This window comes from Phoenix dactylifera, chromosome 2, assembly GCF_051530095.1.
Source record: "Phoenix dactylifera cultivar Ajwa chromosome 2, Ajwa_hap1_PhDact_Kaust_v1.1, whole genome shotgun sequence".
In the NCBI taxonomy this organism is placed as follows: Eukaryota; Viridiplantae; Streptophyta; class Magnoliopsida; order Arecales; family Arecaceae; genus Phoenix; species Phoenix dactylifera.
This window is the reverse complement of record NC_143191.1, coordinates 33376975-33394324: the sequence shown is the minus strand read 5'-3', so window position 1 is coordinate 33394324 and position 17350 is coordinate 33376975. Positions and strand designations below refer to the sequence as shown.

The 17350-nt window shown below is 36.7% G+C and overlaps 1 protein-coding gene across 6 annotated transcripts; it reads left to right on the top strand.

The window, feature by feature from the left end:
• The first annotated feature begins 797 nt into the window (after window positions 1-797).
• On the top strand, window positions 798-16807 carry EMB1030 (Alanyl-tRNA synthetase, class IIc). 6 transcript variants are annotated; one of them, XM_088715995.2, is made up of 13 exons: window positions 798-1199; window positions 3227-3337; window positions 3436-3644; window positions 6272-6450; window positions 7970-8052; window positions 9810-9940; window positions 10045-10194; window positions 11218-11328; window positions 11445-12365; window positions 13935-14207; window positions 14503-14712; window positions 15987-16141; window positions 16217-16807. In XM_088715995.2, the coding sequence occupies exons 1-13, from the start codon at window positions 1064-1066 to the stop codon at window positions 16551-16553; spliced, it is 3006 nt and encodes a 1001-aa protein (XP_088572121.2). In that variant the 5' UTR covers window positions 798-1063; the 3' UTR covers window positions 16554-16807. The 6 variants fall into 6 exon arrangements, with proteins under 6 accessions (XP_088572121.2, XP_088572120.2, XP_088572122.2 ...); XM_088715994.2 differs by having other exon boundaries at window positions 799-1199; window positions 7970-8048; window positions 9806-9940; XM_088715996.2 differs by having other exon boundaries at window positions 800-1190; window positions 7970-8048; window positions 9806-9940.
• Window positions 16808-17350: the final 543 nt, after the last annotated feature.

Sequence of the window (17350 nt, the reverse complement as noted above, 5' to 3'; positions counted from 1 at the left end):
GTAGGGTGCGTAACAGGAAAGGGAACACCACGCAACCAAACTCATCCACGTAAGTCTCGTGGACAATATTGGCAGTCCTTTTTCTTTAAAAAAATAGTGTGAGTTGTTCATTTGATCCAAATAATTTTTTTTGGGGGGGATCTTTAAAACTATTTGAAAGAAATAAAAATTATAGTTTATTAACATATTTTTATTACTGACTCCCGAATAAAAAAAAATAAGAAAATGAAAATTACAATATCAAACGATGCCAACAATATTGGCATCACTATCAAAAAAAGACAACAATTTTGTGAACTACAAGCATCTCACAACTCTTGAATTATTCATAAATAGTCAAAATCTCTTCGAAAAACATGAAGCAAAGAAGGAAAAAAAAATCGTCCCATAAAGCCTCCCTCGTTTTTAGAAAAAAACTTGAGAAACAGTGAATCATTTTTAATCAACTTAATCTAAATGAATCACCGAGCTCATACTCTGGCAATATCGTCCTTATCACCTGGTCAAATGGATTGCAGTTCAATTCTACTTAGACTCTTAAGATCATCCCTTAAGAACTTGAAATTTTATTTTATTCATAAAAAATAATAAATTAATTAATTTAATAAAAAAATTATCTTATTTCTAAAATTATATAAACTTGATTCTGCAACTCTATTTTGTCAAAAATGTCTCCCCTTTTTTTCTTGACAGTAATTGTGATTTTTTTTAAAGCCCTTTCCTTGCTGTCGTGGATTTTCCCCGGATTATACATTCTATAATCCAATGTAACAAACAGATTTTTTACTTTTCTATATAATTTTTGGGTTGGGAGTCATCCAAACAAGTTAAAGCCCAGTTTCGTCCGAACGGAGGACAACCTCAGAAGTCAGTCGTCGGACGGCCACGATCTACAGTATTGCCGGCATCCCAGGTCCCCGCACGGGAATCCAACGGCTCCCCCTTCTCTCCCAGCCACATCCACACAAATTTGAACCCACTCTTAACCGGATAACAGGACAACTATATAAGCGCTTCAAGATAACGGAAGCGTGGAGCCAAGAAACGCACACCTCGAGGCTCGATGGAGGGACTGAAGTTAGTGGACGCCCCGAAAGCCCTTCCTCTCGTCTCCGCCGCTTCCGGCGCCGGCCCCCGCGGCCGTCGCCGCCCTCCGGCGACGTCGATTTGCAGTCTCCGTCCCTTTCCTGGTATCCCGGGTCTTCCGCTAATCCCTCCTTTCTGTTCTTTATATTCTTTTTTGTTCTTTTCTTGATTCTTTGGCTGCTTTTTTTAATCAATCTACTTCGAATAGCATTATTTATACGTAGCAATAGCCGAAGTAGTTGTTTGTTTGGTTCTTGAACGCTGTTAATTTTCGGGGAGGGCTGGGTTGCTTAGGGCACGATTGATTTTATTGACGGCGGTAGCATTATGTGTGTGGTGGTGATGGAAGTTCTGATTTCAGAATTAATCTCCTCATGGTTGGAGAACGACAGTGCTTGGAGACATGGTCGAGGCAGAGGTTTTCGGAGTCATGTTTTTTTTTTTCAAAAAAAATGTAGGGGTTAGCTAGAAATTAAAAAAACGAGAACAAAGGAGGTAATCTACAAATTCTGCTATTCTCGGAGTCATGGAGGTAGGAAGAGAATGAAGTGAAGGAAAGAAAGAGAAGAGGACCCTGTAATTTTTTCAAACGTGGTGCCTACAAATTTCTTATCTAACCATTATTTATTAAAAGGTAACAACTATGAATCTTATAGAAGTCCGTGTCCGTGGAAAAAAATCTTAACAAAGGAAACGGGGGAAATAAAAAAATGACTTTGATATCCAGATACATGGGCATCCATGAAAATGATTTCATAAATGATTGATGGAGGAAAGTAGACCCCAAACTCTCTCTCTCAGAGACACACGCATACATATCTCTTTTGTTCTCTCCTTTCAACAGACTCTTATTGTTCATAGAAAATGGTCCTTGCATTTGGAGATTTAGGATTTCATAGTAGATTCCTGTCAAGTGACCTTGATAATCCTTGCAAGACCTATTTGTTTCTAGAAGTATGATATAAAGAATTTGCACAAGGGACTGATATCATGTCTTGATGGCATTGGCCCGTATTGCATAATTTTGGTTTGTATTGCAGCATACCAGTGCAAGTCTTGTACTAAAGTATGAGTTTATGACCATGTGCAGTGTTGCTTGCCTTTTATACTCAGCTTGCTTTGTGTCATATATTCATAGATTGTGTCTTTCATGCATGTTAATACTCATCAAATTGTTTCTTAGTATCTTTAAGCAATTACATGGTCTAATTAAACTTAAAGTTTGAATTTCTGATTGTCATAGAAGTATTGTCACTTAGAAGTTACATTTGTCAACACATGCTTGAAGTTAATGAAACATCTATATTGTCGCTTATATAGGTAATGTTTACCAACAATTGACACATCTTTATTGTCACGTAGAAGTTACATTTGTTTAGATGGGTAAATATTTATATTTGATTGTTCATAGCATGTCTATCATCATCATGAAACAATCTTAAATTGCCTAGATGTTGAAAAAGAAGTTTTATCTGGCACGATACCAAATATAAATCTTTTAGCAGTATAAATGCTGAGCCAAGATCAGGATCAAATTGTGAATTATAGGCAGGATCGATTGGATCAGGTCATAAACTAATTTGCAAATTGTAAGATTCTGTGGAACTTCTTTACAAATACTACAACAAGACAGAAGATAGGAAGCATGAGTCAATTATCAATTTGATGAGCCAATGCCTTTTCTGATTGGTGAGGAGCTTGGTGTGAGGCCTAAAAGTTAAGGTGACAAGTTGAAAGACCTAGGTTATTTTCTGTGCAAATTAAGCTACTCCAAGGTCCCCTTGCTGTGATGGTAAATCACAACCAAAAAAGACCAACTCCCATGCCATCATTGCTACTACTCCTGCATTCCATCCTTATGTCTCCTATGGCATATACTTTTAATGAACTTTTCATTAAAAATTTGATGTGATTCAACTGGTTTGTGGAGTAACTTCTCGATGTGAACACCATTCATGTTTAGCTTAAATCTACACTCTTACCTTTTCTTTCCCTATTAGCTAGTTCTGCTTCTACTTATGCTATGATCATAGAAATGACTATGCATCTTAAATCATCCATGTAAATGTATGATCTTTACCTGCATTGTAGTAAATGAATATGTGTCATATCTCTTTTCATATACTAATTTTGGTTATAGGCTGCTATGGCTCGGGATATGTCAGTGCTGCGGGGAGAACATATTTTTGGGTTCATTCAAGTCATATGTGCAACTCTAAATCTCAAAAGAAAATAATTTTCAGTATAAGAAGTACGTCAGTTTGCCCTTTTCTTGATTGTTCTGGTTAGAACTTTATCATGTCTTTCAGATATCATAATTCTCAAGTCTACAATTGCCAAACTCTTCAGCTTCAATAGAACCTGTGACTCAAGAAATGGTTGAAGGCATACCTAAAGATTACTCTATGAGTGGGGATGAAATACGACATCGTTTTCTTAACTTTTATGCTTCACGAGGTCACAAGATACTCCCAAGCGCATCACTTGTACCGGATGACCCTACAGTTTTGCTTACAATTGCTGGAATGCTTCAGTTCAAGCCTATTTTTCTTGGCAAGGTGCGCTACATGAAAATTTTCTTTTATCCTGTGGAATGATAAAGTTGGGGGAAAAAAAGAAGAAAATTTAACTTTGTTAGTCAATGGTCAGGCTTGCAAATATTGCTTCTTAATATAATCGGGCTAACCTAAAATCAAAGATTGTGGATACATTAACTCACCCTGATCCCACACATTCAGCAAGGAAGGTTGTAACCCAAAGAAAGATCTTAGCTATGGGTGGGTGACGGTTTGAGCAAGATATGATATTCATCTATGACATTGGAATTTTTTTTTGGACTTCAGAATTTTAGTGGGAAAAAGAAATAATTCATCTGGACATATGCTCACTTCCTGTAAGTTTAATTTTATTATCCATTTCCAATGTGATCTTTGGTTGATTCCAAAATTTGTGTGCTATAATTATTGTTAGATTGGAAAAAAATTACATAACCATGAAGCTTTGTCTCCTCTTGGGGACTGTCCATATGAATCCTTGTTCACCGGTGGGTCCTGAGAAATGTGACCTTATATATTATTGAAGCTTTCAAAAATCCTTTCACACAACTTCTGTCCATGCAAGATCATGTCTTCCCCTCATTCCAACCTTCAGATATAGACTAGAATGCCTCTCCGTACCTGGGTCTTCATAGATCTTTCTCATGCATGCCCATACGATGTGAATTGGTTCGCTATCAGTCCTCAATTTAATACCCTTTCCTTACCTCATCCTTCCCATATTAAAAAATCGATGTGAAGGTTTTTATTTATGCAGACAAGGTTCGCCGTATTGACCGTACCGATGTACTGGTGGGCACCGGTACCGGTACGGTATCGAACCGAACCGGTACCGTACCGGTTCGGGCCAAAGCCAAAAAAAATTGGAGCCGGTACGGACCGGTCGGCTCGGGCCGATACCAGTTGCGAATGGTCGGAACCGAAAAATATAGCTGTACTGTACCGGTTCCATCCGGTACCGGTACATACCGGCCCGTACCGACCGGTACGGCAGACCATGATGCAGAGTTTATCCCGTTTATTTTGGTCTTTTTGTATGCCTACATTCCCAAAAACACAACATTATAGGCAAAGTCCGCTGTACTGACCATACCGACATACCGATGGGCACCGGTACTGGTACGGTACCGGTACCATACCGAACCGAATCAGTACTGTACCGGTTCGGTTGGTTTGGGCCAAAAGTCAAAATAAATTTGAGGTCAGTACGAGCCGGGTCGGTACGGGCCGGTACGGGGCGGTACTGGTTGCGAATAGTCGGAACCGAAAAATATAGTTGTACCGTACCGATTCCGTCTGATACCGGTACATACTGGGCTGTACCAATCCGTACCGATCGGTACGGTAGACCATAATTATGGATCTTTTTATGTTCTTATAAGTTGTTAAGGCATAAGTTTGACAAGATCCTACAAGCATATCTTAACCTCATCCACCCAGCTATGGCTCATTGACATACATGAAGTTTTTCTCTATCCAGAGCTTATAACCTAGTTACCACATTTTTTAATTCAAGTATCTTAAGGATGATTGAGCACATAAATTCCTTTCATTTCTTTCTAGTAGACTGCTCCACATATAGCATTTGAAATTAAAGAATGTCTTCATAAAAACATTTCAAAGAAGATTGCAATCACAGTAGAGGCAATTAAATTTTTGACGCATGAGAGTTGGGACATGACCCCCCAAAGGAACCGACTAAGGTGGCCAAAGGAACCAACTCTAAGGGAACCAAGTAGTAGTAGTGAAGATGTAGTTGTAAACTATCTTCACCTTTTCATGAGTAGAAGTAGAACATCAAAATTTTGCTAGGCAGTCTGAACCTTTGTGCACAGAAAATGTAGTTATCAAAATTGACAAAGTAATTTAAAGTTTAAATCTACTTTCAATGACCACGCTTGAGAGCACTATGTGATTGAGAAATACTGGGAAGCAAAATGGGTATCTGTGTTTGCTAGCCCATTTCCATTTCTTTCCTATCATCAAGAATGAGTTTCTTTTAGCTGCAACAGGATTTAAAACATTTTTAAAAGGTTAAAGAGACAGTAACGAAAGCCTTTAATCTTTTAATCGGTATCAATCTAGACATGAAATATATCCACTTTATCAATACTAAGCTTCTTAACTGGTGTATTTTATCAATACTAAGCTTCTTAACCAAATACGAAGTATGTCAATGTTCCACCCATGTGTGCCACTATAGATGCATCTAAGTTACCATATCACTATTATACAAATCCCCTCACTATTATATAAATCCCCTCAACTAGCATTCCCCCTTTCAACTTTTCATTAGAAGTTCTTTGTTTGTGTTTTTCTTTTTCTTTTTCTTTTTTGTTTGAGAAAAGGAGAAAAGGCCTGCATTTGTTTTTCTTTTTGATTTATCACCATTGGAAAATGGAATTTTCTTTGCTTTTCCTGCATCATGTGATGAATAAATTTTTTTTTTTATTTTGATTCTTGCACAATATGAACATTTCTATAAAATTAATTATGATTATTGAGCTAGATGTATAAGGATAATGCTTTAGTTTTTGTATGATTATGTGACATCAAGCACAACGCACCTTTAGAATTTTCCGATTGTTTTGAGTTTTTTTGACACATGAATGTCAATACACATTATGTAGGAACCTAGACGTGTACCATGTGCTACAACTGCCCAAAGATGCATACGAACTAATGATGTTGAGAATGTGGGTCAAACTGCTCGACACCATACCTTTTTTGAGATGCTTGGAAACTTCAGCTTCGGCGATTACTTTAAGAAGGAAGCCATTATTTGGGCATGGGAGCTTACGACCAAGGAGTATGCATAAATTTAATTCTCGATGGGCCATGAACTCTATATTGGTAAATTTAAGTAGTTTAATTGAAGGAAAAGCATTTGTCTATACAGCATATTTGCACTTTCTAGAGAACAAACATCGCTTACCATTGTCAACCTTATGGTAGTTTGGAGCTCCATATAGATAATCAGTCTGTAAAAGCTTCTAAAAGTTATGATTAATCATCACAATCAACAGAACAGAACTTGCTAAGTTGAGCCTTAATGACATGTATGGAGCTAATTACTTTACATGGACCATTACTTGTATAACCTTTATTTGAGTTGTTGATTCCATTTTTTTGAGTTTCTTTAAGTTTTGCAATAACATTTTTGGTTCCTTTATTCAAGTTTCTTTGAGTGTTGGAATGATACTCAGACTTCTTCTTGATACTGGCTATTGAAGTTGTGTTTCCTGTCTGGCGTGTATCACTATTTCTCCTCAGTATTCTTCTGATAGCATGAATTAAAACATTTGCCTTTGCACTTCAGTTTTCAACAGTATGCAAGACTTACAATAAGTGCTGTCATTTGGTTTCCTTATCTTCTCTTGGAAATGAGGACCATATTTGCTACTAGTGCTACTCATTACTTGTAAAAACTGGATCTCTATTCAAATCTGGCAATTTACACCATCAAGTTCAATTGGGCACTTTTATCATGCTGCTTATTACTTGCAAACAGTCTACCAAGTAACTCATCTGGAATTAATGAGAACTCATACTATTGCATGCTTTTACTGCTTTCTGGTCTAGGTGGGTGATAGATCATAGTTGGGAGGGAATGTCAGAGATATGGGTATATGATTTCTGTTAGACATATTTGTGCATTACTTATCCATATCATATGATTTCTGCTAGTCAAATTAGATTTTAAGCGTGTGCACGGTAGATCGTAGTTGAGAGGGAATGTTAGAGATATTGGTATATGATTTCTGTTATAGACACATGCGCGCGCGCGTGTGTGGGATGGAATGTTCAAGCTACTGGTATATGATTTCTGTTATAGACATTTGCATTGATTATCCATATCATACTTAAATATTACATGATTGTGTGTGTGAGGTGGCACCTGAATAAAGACCTACAGTCTAAGGTATTCTTATGAATCCTGTAGAGGCTCTATAGCAATATATATTATCACTTAATTTTGTGCTTGTGTGCTATGCTTATGAATCATGTAGAGGCTCCATAGCAATGTATATTATCACTTAGTTTTGTGCTTATGTGCCTGTCAAATATGACAGTATATTGTGGTCTGTCGCAACAATCATGTTTAGAACTGTCACATTTCATGAAACTCTAACCATGTTTACTTGTTTAGGCTAAATAGCTGTGCATTCTTTGTAACATTTGGTTTTGAGTTGACATTATTTTGCCAAATTTGTTATTCAGATGTCATCAGTGACCTTTTCTTATTAAAAAAAAAAAAAAACTCAGTTCATGAGTTTCTACTGTCATAATGCTTTCTTAGCTGTAATGTGACATTCTCTTTCTTATAGGTTTGGATTACCTCCAGAGAGACTGTGGGTTAGTGTTTTTGAAGATGATGATGAAGCCTTCTCTTTATGGCTTAATGAGGCAAGTTGCATAAATTATCATTACAATGCTGTTATATTCTTTAACATTCACTAGATTTAATAAATCATCAATACAATGCTCTTATCTTGTTTAACATTCACTACATTTTGAAGTTCTACTCATAAGGCAGTTGTACACCATGGAACTAGAATTTACCATGACTACCATATATCTATACTTGTAGATTATGCAATGAGCTACTGTTGGCATGTTGCTTAATGCATAGGATTCTAAGAGATATTAACAAAAAATAATCAAGTATCTATGAACATGCAGCGATATTAGAAGCATGTGGCAAACACATCATGAAACTGTCAGTAGTTTGAAAAGTGAATCAATTTTTAGAAGCTCTCTTAATGAAGCAGACAGTTAAACTTATCGAAGATAGAAAAATTGAATGTTATGGATATGTGGCTAGCATGTAGTCAGAGATGTGGTGGCTGATTGCACAATGTTCTCATGCTAGGAGGCAACCAGGGAGGTTCCTATGCACAAAACCAAAGAACTAGTTGAGTTCCTAGATTTATGGTTTTATGGAAAATAAAAGATTAAATTTAGATCGAGATTTAGAAAATCAGGAACTATTACAGAATAGAATATGTACGAAAAATGATTCATAGAGTTGTACATAGTGAACAATTAGCTGTTGACTTCTACAAATTGCTAGATTGTTGTGATGAAATTTTTCAGCATTTCCCTTCTCCCATCTTTCTCTAATTTTTCATTTTCTCCTCTTTTCCTTTACCTCTCTTGTTACTGTTGAAGCAGTTGCCTAGGAGAGTCAGGCCTTGGGGGTTAAGTAGAACACCTAGGACTGCTTTTTAGAACGACGCTATGATTGAAACCAAGGTTTTAAATCCCGTGAGACAGGGTGTCCTTGTTTCTCCATGGAACGGGATGCCCCGTTGTCCCAACCCATCCCGGCAGCAGTTCCAATCATGCATCCCGGTAGATATCCTCCTTCTCTCTCCCCTTGTTCTTTCCTTTCTTTCTCTTTCTTTTTTTTCTCTTATTTCGTTCCTTCCTTCTTTGCTTTCTTCTTCTTCTACCTTTCTTTCTTTCCTTTCATTTTCTTTCTTGTATTCTTTCCTTCATTTCTTTTTTTCTTTTTCTTTCTCTTTCCTTTCTTCCTTCTTTCTTTCCTTTCTGTCTTTTCCTTCTCCCTTCCCTCCTTTCTTTTATTCTTCTTCTTCTTCTTCTTTCCTTCCTTTCACTTTCTCCCTTTCTTCATCTTTCCTTTCACCTTTTCCTCTTCTTCATCTTTTCTTTCACCTTTTCCTCTTCTTCATCTTTCCTTTCACCTTTTCCTCTTCTTCATCTTTCCTTTCACCTTTTCCTCTTCTTCATCTTTCCTTTCACCTTTTCCTTTTCCTCATCTTTCCTTCCTCTCTTTCTTTCATGTTTCTTCTTCTCTCCCCGCGTTGATGGGTTTCAGAGTCCCGATCTTGTTCCGGTCCTGTTTTCTTATAGGAATGGGTTGGGACGTCCGGAATGCACTCCATCCCGCCGAGACTTAAAACCCTGATTGAAACTTCAAATAATTTTGAGCCACATATAATATCATTCCTGCAATTAACGAAATGTGCAAGTGGTTGACTGTGATTAAATGGATAGAAGCACTACCTTGATTAAATGTGTCATTGTAGTAAAGGACTATAAAGAGGGTTGACAACATATTTTGATTGAGAATTTCATTTGTAACTATTATTTATGGCAACAATTTTCATATCTTACCTAGCTTTTTAATCACTCTTCAGGTAGGTGTACCGAAGGAGCGCATTAAGAGGATGGGTGAAGATGACAACTTTTGGACCAGTGGAGTCACCGGTCCATGTGGCCCTTGCTCTGAGATATATTATGATTTCCATCCTGAGAGGGGATATTCTAATGCCGTATGTTTTATTTTAATTCAATAACCGAGAATTTTTTTTATCATTTTTCCTAATGTTTGTTTACTTACACAAATGAATTAGCAATTTTATAAACTTGCATGCAGAATTTGGATGATGATAGCAGATTTATAGAGTTTTACAATCTGGTCTTCATGCAATATAACAAAAAGGAGGATGGATCCCTTGAACCCTTAAAACAAAAGAATATAGATACAGGCATGGGCCTCGAGCGTATGGCGCGGATCCTTCAGAAGGTAACGTCATACACCATTATCCTGAAAAATCATGATTTGCTATTTATAGCACTAAAAACAAACTCCTGGTAACTCCTCTCCCCAACTCTACTTCTGTTAGAGTGTTTCCTACTCCATTTCTTTCCAATTTTTCCTTCAGCCTGTGGTAACCGATATATACAATTGCACTCTTAGTTTGTAATATTTTTCACTATTTTGTTGTCTCTGTTAAACACTGTTTGAAGAAGATTCAACTCGACCTGTGGTTATCTACCATGACTATTCTATTGAATCATCAATAGCTTGCTTTTATCACTTTAGAAGAGGAGATTGAAGAAGAGTGAATATGAGTTGTTGCGCAAAGGTGAAGTTGTTCCATCCTCCACTAGTTATGAACCTATTGATATGAGAACCCGGGGTGTTGTCACTAGCTTTATGTCTTGAAGGTTCTCCACATTTGTGAACATGAATTTGAAGAAATTCTCAATACTGTATCTCTTTGATTGACTACCTGATACTCATTAGATATAGTGCACTACAAAATATACCAGTAAGATGATCTGAGATTTTACAGGCTGTTTGGAAGCATTAACTATGAAGATGCTATTAGCAACAAGATCTGCATCTGCCAACTGACTAATATACTGCTTTTTCAATCAAGTCCAAATGCAAAGGTTTTGAAAATTAAATGAATCTCCCTATGGTATCATGAAGTAGATGTATCTGCAATAGTACCATTTAATATTGAATTAATTAGGACTTTGGTACAGTTTCATCAATGTGTTCTTACATGCTACACACCTCGTAGTGAGGGGGCAAGGTGATGTCCTAATATCTTTGGTAGCATTATGAGCTTCATATCTAATGGAAGGAACATGGACACCTTTTTACTCTTTCTTCTTTTGTCGAATGTTATAAAAGGAAATCATGCTATATAATAAATTAGAATAGAAGTATGCTTCATTTATTATAATTGTCTTATTTCTTGTGAATTTTTATTTCTACACCTTCAACTATCATCTAATTCATCTCCATATGTAGCAGGTTCCAAACAATTATGAGACTGACTTGATCTTTCCGATTATAGAGAAAGCTGCAAATTTGGCAAAGAACTCATATGCTAAAGCAGATAATGTTACAAAGACCAATCTTAAAGTATGATTTCATTCAGGAGTTTTTATTTATTCATTTTATTATCATATGTCAATCCCTTAATCCATTCCCCTTCATTATCTTATGATTATCCTTCTCATTTTCCTCATTCTGTCCAGATTATTGGAGATCATATGCGCGCTATTGTTTATCTGATATCAGATGGGGTGTTTCCATCAAATATTGGCAGAGGTTATGTAGTTCGAAGACTCATAAGAAGAGTTGTTCGAATTGGTAGGTTGCTAGGTATAAAAGGCAATGGTCAGGGGGATGTTGAAGGAGCTTTTTTACCAGTACTCGCTGGGACAGTGATAGAACTTAGCACCCACATTGACCCAGATGTGAAATCAAGGATGACCCTTATTCTTGATGAGTTAAGGAGAGAAGAACTGCGGTTTGTGCAGACTTTAGAGAGAGGAGAAAAGCTGCTGGATCAATTTCTGTCTAATGCTTTATCAAATGAAGGTGAAAATGGTAATAGGCCTTGTCTGTCTGGGAAAGATGCATTCCTTTTGTACGACACCTATGGTTTTCCAATAGAGATAACAGCTGAAGTTGCTGAAGAACGAGGAGTTAGCATTGATATGGAGGGATTTGATATTGAAATGGAAAATCAAAGACGACAATCTCAAGCTGCTCACAACGTGGTCAAACTTTCAGTTGGAAATGAATTGGAGCTTGCGAATAGTGTTCCTGACACTGAATTTTTGGGATATGACACCCTTTCTGCTAGTGCCATAGTAAAGGGTCTTTTGGTGAATGGTGATCCAGTTACACATGTTTCTGAAGGCAGGGATGTAGAAATTATGTTGAACAGGACACCATTTTATGCTGAATCAGGTGGTCAAATAGGAGATAATGGTTACTTATACTACATAGGAGATGAAAATAGAAAACAGAAGACAATCGTGGAAATAAAGGACGTCCAAAAAAGTCTTGGAAATATATTCGTTCATAAAGGTACAATAAAGGAGGGGACATTAGAAGTCGGCTTAGAAGTGGATGCAGCAGTTGATGCAAAATTGAGGCAGAGGGCTAAAGTATGAGTTCAAATTCTTAGAATTATCTTTATTTTTAGCATAATTTTTCTGACATGCCACATTGTGTCCTTGAGAGGGGGGGGGTGTGCATATTTCAATATGCTGCTTATGATATAAAATCAGGTTGAAAATTACAAAGGTAGAATGGTCAAAGAATTGTTCTTCTACATGATGCCTTTGTTTCTTAAGTTTATTCTGCTGTATGTTCATTTGTTAATACCCATTTAGTAATTGCATCATTATAGTAGTTACAGATTCCTTCTATCTGTTGATTTGTGCATCTTTCATCTTTGATTATATGTTCTAAACAATTCTGTTTCTTTAGTTTAATTCCTGTAATTAACTTTGCAATTTCTTTTGATGTAGTTCCAGTATCCGGCAATTTTCACCGTAGCCCACTAAGATGGAGATGTTTTACTTGACCTAGTACTTCAAATTTGGTTGCCAGGCAGGGGAAAGGAAGATCAATTTCTCCATGCTGCATATATCATCCTTGATAGTTACAATATGCTGAGCTGGTTCTTGATCTCAAGTTTTCAAATTTCCATATCAAACCACTAAACTCTTGCCCACATTCCATCTTTTCAGATGCATTGATCACTAATATCAGATGTCCATTACAGATATTGCTAGAGTGGAGTTCTTGTCCTAGGAGACTGCAGTAGATTGTGATGCTGGATTTATGATAAGATAAAGGATTTTCTAACTTATACAAACTTGGGCAATAAGTGTGAATTTACTTGAAATGAGTTTAAAATAATTATCTTCCTTAATTGTTTACAACTCTAGAATAACATTTCTCAAGGCCCTGGTAGAAATACCTAGAGCATGGAGCTATTTGTTCCTTGATGTAACATCTGCCATGATGACTCTGCTTGATGTTTTTGAACTTGTTTAATTATGTTTTTATGTTTAGGTGATGTTGGTGCAAGATTTATTTTGGGTTATGCATGTAAAAAACATATTTTCCTCTCAACAGAAAAGCGATCAAAATAAAACTATATCAAGAATTTATAATTAATTTTAGTGCACTATCTATTTATCTCCTATCAAATTTTCTAAGCTGGTTTGGGCCAACTGTTACATGGTATGGTGCATTTTATGTAGAGTGTCTAGTACCAGTCAGTGGTTGGTGAGGACATGATACATGGTACTTTGTTTCTGTCATAATTTACAAAGATGCTAAAGTTCACAAATCTCCATTATATCAGTTTGCATTTTATATCATTCTAGTTATTTAAATCTAAATGTCTCTTTAAATCTAAACATCTTATATGGTCCTAGGCTCCTAGCACTTTCAAAGTGGGTCTTGAATGGTCTATTATAACTTGTCTAGATGATTGACTGAACAACATAAAATCCTCACTTTTGATAACATTAACTAAAATTGACTGAATTATCCCATTATCAAGCTCCATCTAAACTAGGGTATGAATCAAATGGTATTTACACATTTTTATCCTGGTGTAATTAAGAGATTGGGTATGTTATCTAGGTGTTACTTAGCAATATTACATTAGTTCATTAACTTATATCTCTTTTCTTATATCAACTTTTCTTATCTTTTAGGTCCACCATACTGCAACACATCTACTTCAAGCTGCCCTTAAAAGTGTCGTTGGCAAGGAAACATCACAAGCCGGTTCCCTGGTAGCCTTTGACCGACTTCGATTTGATTTTAACTTCCATCGTCCACTCTCTGAACATGAAATAATGGACATTGAAGTACTGATAAATCAGTGGATTAGCAATGCAACACAGCTTCAAACAAAAGTTATGCCTCTATCTGATGCAAAGAAAGCAGGTGCAATTGCAATGTTTGGTGAAAAATATGGAGAACAGGTCTGAATTTCTTATCCACTGTTGAATTCTACACTCACTGTTAAAAATAAAGAAGCCAAGATGATGTCATGAAAACTTTACTATGATGAAAAAGGGGCCAGTCAGATTCAATGGAGTTCTTCTATAAATTAGTTTTTTGCTCAAGCATTGCATGAAATCATTCTGTTATATGTAAATGGCTTTTTGCTCATGATGATCTGCCTTAACTGATTTGTGTTATGAGCTTGGGGGGGAAGGGGGTTGTCATCTCTTTTATTTTTTTTTGGCTCCTGAAGTGCAATGTGGTGTTTTGTAGGTGAGAGTTGTAGAGGTCCCTGGTGTATCAATGGAGCTTTGTGGTGGGACACATGTGAGTAATTCTTCAGAGATTCGTGGCTTTAAAATAATTTCAGAACAGGGAATTGCATCTGGAATCAGGCGCATTGAAGCTGTTGCTGGTGAAGCTTTTATTGAATATGTCACCGCTCGAGACAACCATATGAGACATTTGTGCTCCATACTTAAAGTATGTTTTCGCTCAAGGTCTCCATTAGCTCATCTCGTAATTTTTTTTTCTTTTTTTTTTTTTTTTGTACCATCTGCAGAGCTGTGTTCTGCCCAATTTTTCATATGTGCCTCTGACACATGCAGTTCCTTCTAACAGACCTTGTGATATTCCTTCTTTGACTGGACTTTCCAAATTTAGGGAAATTTTAGAAGGCTGTTCCCCTGTTGGATAAGCATAAGATGCAACCATTGAATTCGATCTCCTACTGATATGATTTTTTAGGTTTAATGATGGGCCAATCTCGTGCCTAATATTGTCTTTCCAAGAATTTGAAGCCAATCTTAAGGAGTTGATGTTAGTTGATGGTTATAATATTCTGCCTAATGTTTTGAGTCTTGCAATTGGACCCTATGCTGATACCTTATTGGTACAGGTCAGTATTCTAAAGTATGCCCCTATACCGATGCATGGTATGCTGTTGGAGTAGCATAGTACCTGTACCATGTGTCAGTATGGGGACATACTAAGCCTCTGTATCTACCAGCCTGTACCAGGTCTGTATGTTGCCTCTTGTATCAGCTGGTATAGGTCAGTAAACCTTGCTTCCGCTCAATTTTTCCATGGTTCCTTCCCAACTTAGAGCTGTACCCATAGCAGTCCCCATTTTGATGGGAAAGGGCTCTCCTTTGTGATGCTTGGGGTGATCTTCATGATGTTTATTTTCCTTCTCGTTAAATAGTGTGATACTAACATAGAAAGCAACTTTGTCTCGATATGATACTAATATAGAAAGTAACTTCGTCTCAATGAGCAGCATTGGTTGTAAATTAGGGGCATGTTTCAATGTGCAATCACCCTAACCATGAGGTATCCTTTTGTGTGGGAGTTGCTGTGAAAGGAAAAGAGAGGAGGAAGAACCCGTGGAGGATGTTGTTCCTGGAAAGTTGAGATTGTGAGATGCGGGGTTTCATCTAAAATGGTGATTTCTGCTATCCCAATGTGAAATTGAGGGCACTATGGACTCTTACAATCCCCCCAACTTCTTTTTCCTATATTCTTCATATGATCATACTCCTAGCTAAAAATGGTTGGTTGAGATGTGGATATACCATTGACTACAGCTGAGACACTCAAATCAAATCGATGAATTTAATCCTTATGGTTTTGTTTGAAAAGATACAAGTGCTACTGCATCTCTAGTGTTGTTATATGGTCTCGTGGATTTCTGTTAAAGAGTACAAAGTCTACTTGCTCTGGTTCATGAGTTACATTTCATCATTTTCTTTTTCAAGGTAAAAGCAGAAGATGTCACTGGTCGAGTGGAAAACATCTTGGAGGAGCTAAGGATGGCTAGGAATGAAGTTTCATCTCTGCGCAATAGAATTGCAGTACTGAAAGCATCAATTATTGCAAATAAAGCGTTTCTAATTGGAAGCTCAAATGTCAGGTACTGCTAACTTCCCATCATCTCTTGCTTTCTATCATCACTAATCTGACAGAGCAAAAATAAATTGTTCTCTAGGGTGGTCGTTGAGAGTATGGATGACTTGGATGCTGATGCTCTGAAAAGTGCTGCTGAATTTCTTGTGGGTTTGTTGAATGATCCTGCAGCTGTGGTTCTAGGGTCATGCCCAGGAGATGGAAAGGTAAGCTTGGTAGCTGCATTTAGTCCTGGAGTTGTTGGAATGGGAATTCAGGCAGGGAAATTTATAGGAGGTATAGCTAAACTTTGTGGTGGAGGAGGTGGTGGCAAGCCTAATTTTGCCCAAGCTGGTGGGAGGAAGCCTGAGAAACTGTTAGATGCCCTGGAGAAAGCTCGAGCTGAACTCATCAAGGCTTTGACTGAAAATGTAAGCTAAACTGCAACGTGAAAAACATTTTGGTTTCAGACATAGTCCTTCTCAATGAATCAAAATCTAACACAAACAGTTGCCTTCAAAAGATTCGATTGCTTCCTATGAGGTTTTGCAGCAGATGCTTATATAAATTTCCAGTGCTGATTTGCTGCCAGATACAGGTTATTGGAATGCCGGTGAATGTAATTCTGTTCATCAGTGAATTGTCCACCTCCACCATTCCTCCGATTTTGTAAATACAAAATCTGTTTTCCTTTTGTTGTGAGTTATGTATGGAACTGTACAACAATGGAAAAAACAATAGATATGTATCGCTATCACTGAGAAAAAAGGCTCTCTCTTTCTATGTTATTTTCCATCTGGCTGTTAATGGATGGCTATGTATTCTATAGCTAAGTTACAGAATATCAGATTATTGTGAAACCTTCCTATCAAATTGTTCCTGCATTAAAATTTACAAAAAAAAAAAGGAGATATATGTATATGATAATCAACTATCATTTTGATATATCTTACCTTTATGATTTTCACTTTTGTTGTCTTCAATATCGATAGCTAATTATTTGGTGCTAATGTTGTTTTATTTTGAGTAAATTACAAAAATTTCTCTTAGATTAGGAGTAAATTATATTTATACCCAATAGTATGAAAATTTTTTGCTTACCCTTCTAAGGTTTATTTTTATTCAATACTTTAACTCATAATTCAACAGAATGTTAGTCAAACTGTTAACTTGTTATAGAATTTAAATGCCACGTCAAAAAAAAGTTAAAACGATTAAAATAATTTTATAAAAATCT